Source organism: Silene latifolia, chromosome 1 (assembly GCF_048544455.1).
Source record: "Silene latifolia isolate original U9 population chromosome 1, ASM4854445v1, whole genome shotgun sequence".
Lineage (NCBI taxonomy): Eukaryota > Viridiplantae > Streptophyta > Magnoliopsida > Caryophyllales > Caryophyllaceae > Silene > Silene latifolia.
In genome coordinates this window covers 69865046-69874303 of record NC_133526.1, presented here as the reverse complement: position 1 = coordinate 69874303, position 9258 = coordinate 69865046, and the positions used below count along the sequence as shown (strand labels likewise).

The 9258-nt window shown below is 36.2% G+C and overlaps 1 protein-coding gene across 1 annotated transcript; it reads left to right on the top strand.

Moving 5' to 3' along the window:
* The first annotated feature begins 4657 nt into the window (after positions 1 to 4657).
* Positions 4658 to 8228, top strand: LOC141648566 (uncharacterized). The gene is made up of 2 exons (XM_074457297.1): positions 4658 to 5211; positions 7282 to 8228. The coding sequence occupies exon 2, from the start codon at positions 7296 to 7298 to the stop codon at positions 8226 to 8228; it is 933 nt and encodes a 310-aa protein (XP_074313398.1). The 5' UTR covers positions 4658 to 5211; positions 7282 to 7295.
* Positions 8229 to 9258: the final 1030 nt, after the last annotated feature.

Here is a 9258-nt window from a genome sequence, read left to right as displayed (position 1 = left end):
AATCGCGGTTTCATTATATTATGCATAATGCTAACACGGGTTTTGGCTTAAAAGGGTGGGTTACACACCAAGCAATCAAACCTCGATTTTCGAGAGGGATACCAATCCAAACAAAATGTGTAAGGAGGGTGCCTTAGCCTCGTGCTCGAAGGTGATGAAAGCTCTTTGACAAAACAGAAATGTATAACGTCAATGGCATGCTTGACTCAATCGTGATTCGAAACGCGGGGATGAGAAAACTCACGCCGACGAGACGAGCCAATTGGTCGAAAAGGGTTAGGTTGTGGGCCCGGACAAGGAACCCGACTATGACCGTAATATCAATTAATGCATTTCAACCAAGACCTCGTTCGAGTCTCACCATCTAGGGATAAAAAAGACACAAGTGTCCTAGTTTTCCCTAGCGGAGTTGGTTCGGTCATTATGCTCGTCATCAAAAGCTACCAACGAAAACAATATTTATAACTTCACAAACTACTCTTAGTAAAGAGGTAAGTAAAGGTTGGATCCCAAGGGATGGGTATTGATGTAGGATTTTCAATTGCACGTAGCTATGTCTTAGGGTGTCACAAATTGGGTTGAGATGAGATGTAATCTAAACTAATCAACAAGATAAATGTAAATTAATGAAAACAAAGTAAAGCAAATAAAGGGGTTTGTAAACAATTGATTAAAGGCACTATGGTGTCATGGGTTCATAAGGGATTCATGGAAATAGACCATACAAACATGTTCTCAATTAGAAGCAAGCACTTATTGTTGTGACGGGATCGAGTTAGTGTATATCTTAAATCCCTAGGAAGATTTAGGTCCCAGAGCCGAGTCGTCTAGATTATACAACACCTACAAGTCGACTTAGTCTCCTCCTATTCAACTCTGTGCATGGTCTAATGAGGCTCGAGTTGGTTTATGTCTTACAAGCCTCATTGAAAAGATAAGAGATGGGTAAAAAATGCAAGGACTCATAGGCTCACATTTCATCAAACATAACATGTGCATAGGTTGAAATCACAACAAGCAAGCAATTTAATTATGAAAACATATTAGATTAAGCATAGATCAATTCCTATGTTTGTTTCCCCTAATTCCCCATTAACCCTAGCTAAAGGACTACTCACTCATGATCAAGTTTAGCATGCTAATAAGGTTGTCAATCATACTAACAAAGCAAAACATGATGAATAAATGATGTGATTAACAATTATTAAACAAGGGTAAAAAGGGATTATACCTACTGAGATGATCCAAAATAATAAAGTAAAGAATAATAGAAGTAATCTTGATGATTGATGGAAGATTGTCAATCCTCCAATAAACCCCAATAATCTTCTAATTACCCATCTAAACTAAGAACAATTGAGAAATTAAGGAAAGATTAGGATATGATTAATATTAAGAAGTGTATTACAACTTTTGATTAAGACTAATTTAAGATGATATTAAGAGTTGATTAAGGGTTCATGATAAGCTAGGTAGTACAATGGGATATTTATACTAAAATTAAGTACAAGGATTAGGGTTACTAAGGGCTTCAATGACTATTAAAACCCTAAGAGAAACTTGGTAATTTTGCTCTTCATGAGGGACATGCGCGGATCGTTCTTGCAACTCCCACCAGGATCCGCTCGTCCTCACCTGATGCACGGCTGGTCCTGTAAGAAGATTCGCTCGGGTTGGCAGTCGGGACTCTCGGATCGTGCTCTGGTACGCTCGTCCTGAGCTCAAGCCGCTCGGATCGTGGCACAGGGTTCTTCTATTGTTTGGCTCCTTAACAATCTGCGGGGATCGTGTTGGGGATGCAAGGATCTTTTCATCATTGCCCATTTCACTTTATTTATTTGCTTAGGCCTCTAGTGTCGGTCTCCTCTTCGATGCTTGGTCATTAGATGCGATCCATTTAGCTCCCTTTCGCTCCATAAATGTAAGGTTAGCAATCCTCCCCTACCAAGGACACAAAACCTCAAAGAATATGCAAAATGGGATACTAAAGATAAGAAATGACCCTAATATATGCTAGTAAGCATGGGAACGAGGTTAATTCGGCGACTAAATGTGCTCAAATATGAGTCACATCAAACATCCCCAAACTGAACCTTTTCTCGTCTCGAGTAAAAAGGTGACTAAAACTATAACCTTTATTTAAACTAGCCTACTAATATAGCCGATATGAGACAATTAGTGGGTCTCACTCCCCCCTTCAACTCACAACAAGACATCCATGAGGTAGGATGCCTTCTTGCAAGGCAAGGTGGGGCTTGCCAAAATGGCGATACATCCAATCATTAAGCACACAAAAGAAGGTAATGGATGCATCTATAAAAGAATAGCCACTTTCCTCATCTAAGTTGCGGAAATTATCTAAGGGGTAAGTAATCTAAGGGTACACACTCCATTATGGATATGGTTTCTTCAAGTTACTAAGCCTAGGAGAATACCAACAAATCACCTCCATGTTGTGTCAAGCTAGGGTACCTTTGTCCTCAATTGCTAAATGCTTTTGTCAAGAGTAGACTCCCTATCATGTTAGAAACACTGTAGGATCGCGGAATTCCCCCTCTTGCCTAGACAAGAAGAAGGGTTGTCCCCTCTCTACCATGCACAAAAGTGGGATCAAATGGAAAGAGGGATCAATAGATTTTGGGTTTCATAAAGGGAGTTTGCATTTGATTTTGTTATTCCCCTCAATTTCTAGTGGTATTTGACATTTTTTAGAACAATTTTCTTTGCCATTTCTTTGATGTTTGACATTTTGATACTTAGCAAATTTCTTGCAATTTTTGAACTTTTTCAAAGTCACCCCAATTTGTAACGAGGGTGCTTTTATTTGAGCATAGGAGTTCTTATTTTTGTACTCCTCTTTTCTTTGATGCAAATTTGTGCAAACTTCTTGTTTTTCATTTTGATGCTTGAACTCAAATTGAGAGTTTTGTGCCCAATCCCTTTTTGTTGACAAAACATGATGATAGAAGTGGAAGATGGTTGCATGGTTTTAAGGGTCACCTTGGAATAAACGGTAGCCAATGAGTCATCACATCACAAGGTACTCTTAACTAGGCCTTAGTCCATGGGTCAAACGATACTAGCATGACACATCCTAGGATGTTTTAGAGGTATTCTAATGAGAAAAGTCTCAAGAAGAAAAACTATCTACAAGGGCCTTATATACACTTGTCAAGTTTCCCAAATAGATGTTTTCACAAAATTTTTCCTAAAATGCAACTACATGCCATGATGCAACTAATATATATACAACCTAATGCATATGCTTCTATCAACTAGTATGCCATATAAACTACATCCAACTCCTAAGATCACATTGGTTTGTACAACATCAACCAAAATAAAGCCACATAGTCATTAACATAGAGAGGAAAAAGGAAATTGGAAAGGTCATACCATGCGGTCTTCATATTCCTCATGCCTCGGATGTGGCGTAGTTAATCCAATGTGATAAGAGAACAAACAAACAGAAGTATATACACAATATACAATTCTATACTACAAAGGAATGAACATGTTTTTGTATTTTTAAATTTTTAAATTTTTTATGGTTTTTGTTTTTGTGAAATAAAAGAACATATTTTTGTGTTTTTCAAAAATTTTCAATTTTTATCATTTTGTGATTTTAAAAGTTAAGTTAGAATTTTCTATCCCCACACTAGTATGGGCATTGTCCTCAATGGCCAAAACGATAGAAAATTATGTAATGCAAGCTAAATGAAAATGCATGATTTCTACACTAATATGCAAACTATATGACATATGTACATAAGTGATGCATTCCAATCTATCCTATATGATGCATGATTTTATTGGTTGGAGAGCTAATTTTGATTAACTCCCATTCCTTGTGTTTGAACTTCCCCAAACCAATCAAAACACTATTTCTAGTGTCAAAATAGGGAAGTTCATGCACAAGGCAAGGATGCAATGCATGATTCTAATTGTCAATTTGGATTTTCAAATGGGAACAATAAATGAGACACCTCAATGGAACCGAGGTGGGAGTCCTTTAAGTGTTGCTAGGACTCAAAACTACCAAGAGTCAAGAGTGACTCAACAAATGATCAAGATTAAGATTTTAAAACAAGAGATAAAAGCAAAGCTAAAGGTGTTGGAGTTAGTGTCCTCCACAATAGTGCGTTAACATAATAAATCTCATTAATAGAATATCATCAGATATTTAATTATTTGATCCTCGTCAGTTGATTAACGTAAATCGATAACGGTTGGCTGACTAGAGTTTGACGTTATTGTCGTGAGACGGCGGTGATCAACTGACCCCTTTCGGTCACACCTAAAGGAACGAACCCAAATTGATAACTAATTAATTGTATGAGATACAATTCATTTAGTCCCTTGATTTATAGATTAAGAGGTTAGTCGATTATTGTTAGAGAGATTTCGAGTTGCGAACTCGAGGAGCGGCAGTTATTATTTAATTATGCGATAATTAAATAATAAGTTTTGGGAAACGGGTTTTAGTTAATTAACTGTTAATTTACTAAAATTGTACTAATTGATTAATGTGATTAATATTAGTACGTAAATAATATGTGTAGTGGTACACGTATATTTACGGAGTGAATTGGACGAATTTATTATGGAAGCATTTAAACATGATACGATGTTTAAAATGAAAATTACACGGATTTGTGCGACAAATATAAAAACCAACATGGACCCGTATATGGTCATGTGGACCGTGTAAAATAAGTGTGATGGATGATTACTTACATAATCATTTTACCTTATTTTGTATACTACCATAATATATGTTTTATACTACATTTTGCATGTGATGTAAGATAAAAATATAAAACAAAAATTGTCCACTAAAGACTCCTTCCACCCGCCACTTCCTTTCCCATTTCTACACTCTATATATTATTCACTTGTTCACTCCATCCTTCTTACACAATTCATCATACTTTGCATGTGAACAAAGCTCTTCCTTCTCTCTACAATAATTCCTCTCTAGTATACTATTATTACTAAGAATAGTTAGTAATATTACTAGTATTATTATCAAGGGCACATATTAATAAGTTACTAGTTCTTACTTATTAATATTATTTGGGTTGTTCTTGGGTGCTACTTGGAGGAGACTTTCTAGTTGAAGGTTATTCAAGGAGGATCATCCACTTATTTTAGCTCAAGAACAAATTAGTAAGGAGAACTAATTTGTGCCCATTTTACCTTATATTCAATGTAAGGAAATTGTTTTTCCTTATACTTTGTTTTTATGCTTTTATATTAGCATGCATGTTACATAGATCACATTAACATCAATTTATGAGATAAATTTATTTTATTAGAGAGTCTAATATGGATCTATGATCATTCAAGTGGTATCAGAGCATAGGCTTGTAATTTGCATGTTGATTTTAAGCATTTTTATGAATTATGAGATAATTAGTAAAAACTCAAAAATTGTGTTAGAAGAGGTTTTGGCACGAAATTTTTGGGACATGCATACCTACTGATCTCAAAAGGTTTGTGGAATTTTTTGGTGATTTTTCAAGTAATTTTGCTAATTTTAATGTTTTTTGGTAGAAAACCGAGTCAAAATGTCGCATTTTAGTGAAAAATTGACTAAAATTAGTTAAATGTTGATTCGGTGCATGGCCTTTTTATGGCATTTCATGCATATTTTCTACTGATTGTATGCAAAAGGTTGAAGGTTGGTTCGAAATTTTTGCATGTTTATTGATTTTTTGAGTAAAAAGTCGATAAAAGTCCAATTAATTAATCATAATTTCGAAATTTTTGATTCTGCCCATGATAAATTTATGTACATTTAGAAATATTATTTAAATGTCAAAAGTGATTTTGCATGTGTGTTTTCACTTTGTTTTGATGATTTATTGGTTTTAGTGGTTAAAAACCGATAAATATCGATCTTTTTCTTCACAAAATTTATCCGAAATTTTTGGGCAATTTTATGACTTTTTGGTGTTCTTGGGAGTGTTCCAGAATACTAAAAATTTTTGTTTCAATTGTTTGGGTAATTTTTCAATTATTTTGGATTTTTACTTAAATATTATGATTTTTCCGATTTAATTAGCAAATTATCACCAAACCAAACTAATAATTTGTCATAAAATTAGTGAAGACTAATTTTGAGGTTCAAAACAGTTTGGACTATTAGTTTGGACTTAAATGAGATTTAAGAGTCAATTATTGATTTTTACATGTTAAAAATCGATTAAATCCACAAAACCGAGATGGATACCAATGAATGATAGGTAGGGCGATTTTGGCATCATATTTACAGCATTTTAAGCATATTTATTTAAGTTGAATGAATGATTGTCATTTATTTAAAGTATTTATCTTTTGTACCTAGTATGGCCTAGTTAATTTTTAATCGTTATTACCCGAAATGAATGGGAATATCGATTTGTTTGTAATTAAATACGATCTCGTATCGTCGGTTTGTAATTAATTAATAGTTTTATTCATTTTATTAATTAATGTATAATAGGAATAGCTATGTAATTAATTTGTAATAGTTATTTTACCGGCGTTTCCAAAAGACGGATTACAACGAAACGGAGTCTATTTTTGGAAGGTGTTCCAAATCCCACAAGGAAGAGCCACTTAAGGAATGAAGAGGCAAGGGACCAAGGAGTTGGTTTCCGAAATGTAATAGACTAGTTGTTTATTAACTAGGAGGCCATACTAGGATTTATTCATATGCTTACATGTTTGCTTGTTTTATTTTCGCGCATGCCAAAATCGCCATTCACATGCATTTTATTTTTCGCGGTTGTCAATTCACGTCATTTACATTCGCTGAATTAATTCACTTATAAGGAATTTATGACTAAATTGACAAGATCTCTCACATAACTAAAATTGAGATTAGCCTTACCAATTAGTAACACCTATGAATCTCTTGTTCATTAGAGCCACGCTCGCCCTAGCGGGGTGTTCTCTTTTTACCTTGGGTAAGTAGGGTGGTAAGCGGTTATCACACGCCAAAATTGGTTGGACTCAACGGGATATAAGACGGTCTTGTGTTCCGGGGCTAGTAGATAAATTTGAGGAAATTTGTCGACCAAGAGTTCTAGAGGTAGAATTAGTCAACGTGACTTACCGAATTTACGCAATTATGGGATGTTTCGCCCAAGCGATGCTCATTTTTGTTTAATATTTGGGTCTTGGAATCATTTATATAATTAAGTGGGAGGTCATTATATAAATGCTAAAACTTGCTAAACATGTTTTTACAAGTAATTTTAAAACAATGAATGTTAATTTCCTTTTTTGTTGTAGCATTTTAATTCGCAATGGCAACTTCATCAACTCCATCGACTACTTCACTAGGCAAAGATTCATGGCTAAGGTCCGTAATGGACAAATGTATTTTAAAAGATGACGGTAGTAACTTTCTTGAATGGGAATCCAACATCAAAAGTGCCGCGTTGTCCGACAATGTGCTCACTTACTTAACCGATGCTCCTCCTATCGAGCCCGGTGCAAGAGCTTCATCGGCGGTGCGGACCGCCTATGATGACTATGTGAGGATGTTGAATGATATCAAGAATGTGTTGATATGGTCAATATCGCCAAAGCTCAAGCCATCATGCATTTCTTTAAATGCTTACGAGATATTCACTCGTATGATCACTATGTTTTCACAAACACCTAAAGTCCGTCAATACGATACGGCGGCACGCTTCTTTGAAGCTAAGCTTGAGAAGGGCCAAAAGGTTGGTCCCCATGTCCTTCAAATGGTCGAATATGTTGACATCCTAGAGCGTCTAGGGTGTAAGATTCCTAAAACTCTTGTGGTGGATCGTATCCTTCACTCACTTCCCACCAAGTTTGCCCACTTTAGGGTACACTACAACATGAATGGTATGGATAAGAGTTACCATGAAATTCATGCACTCCTCACCCAAGCGGAGAGGGATATGGAGGCTAGTGGGAGTGAAAAGGGAGATGTTTTAACCATGAAGTTAAAGAACATGTCTCTTGGAGTCAAGAAAGGAAAAGGGAAACAAAAGTCCCAATTCAAGAAATCGTCAAAGAAAATTGACAAGGGAAAGGGGAAGGCCGTTGTGAATGACAATCCCAAGGCAAAAAGTGTCAAGCTCTCCGAGGCCGAATGTTTCCATTGTAATGGGAAGGGGCATTATAGGAGGAGTTGTCCCAAATACTTGGAGGATCTCAAGGAAGGGCGTGTGACGCCTATTGGTATGATTTCTCTCTCTATGTGATAGACGTTAATTATGCTTGTACTTCCACTTGGGTACTTGATACCGGATGTGGCTCTCACCTTTGTAACCATTTGCGGGGTATAAGGGACGTGCAAGCACTAGCAAAAGGTGATGTGGATCTCCGCATGGGCAATGGAGCTAGAGTAGCCGCCGTTGCCGTAGGGACCTATGTGCTCACTTTAGCTAGTGGTTTAGAGTTGTATTTAAATAAGTGTTATTTTGTACCAACTTTAACTAAGAACATCATCTCCATTTCGCGTTAGACGCGGAAGGCTTTTGTTTTATGATCAAGGACAAGTGTTGTACTTTTTCTTTAAATGATGTGGTTTATGGCAAGGCCATTTCAATTGGAGGCATTTATGTTTTAAATGATGTTAATGACGTTTATCATATGGAAACTAAAAAGCTCAAAAAGGGTGATCCAAACGAATCCTACCTTTGGCATTGTCGTTTAGGCCACATAAACGAAAGACGCATTAAGAGACTTGCTTCATCAAAAGTGCTCAAACCATTTGGTTTCGAATCTTATGGTACATGCGAGTCTTGCCTTTTAGGCAAGATGACTCGTGCACCTTTGCGGGAAAAGGGACACGAGCTAGTGAGGTTTTGGCTCTCATACACACGGATGTGTGTGGACCATTAACCATCACCGCTAGAGGAGGTTTTCACTACTTCATTACTTTTTATCGATGACTTAAGTAGATATGGGTATGTCTACTTAATGAAGAACAAAAGTGAAGCCTTTGACAAGTTCAAAGAGTTTCAAAAGGAAGTAGAGAACCAATTGGATAAAAAGATAAAGACTCTACGGTCCGACCGTGGTGGTGAGTATCTAAATATTGAATTTGATTCACACCTAAAAGATTGTGGTATAGTATCACAATGGACTCCTCTAGCACACCGCAATTAAATGGTGTGGCCGAAAGGAGAAACCGAACTTTACTTGATATGGTTCGGTCAATGATGAGTCTAACTGAGCTTCCTAGTTCATTTTGGGGTTTTGCCCTCTTGTCTGCAGTATTTTCACTAA

Excerpts from the sequence above, each read along its gene's own strand:
- LOC141648566 (XM_074457297.1), top strand. The coding sequence starts at position 7,296 with ATGGCAACTTCATCAACTCCATCGACTACTTCACTAGGCAAAGATTCA.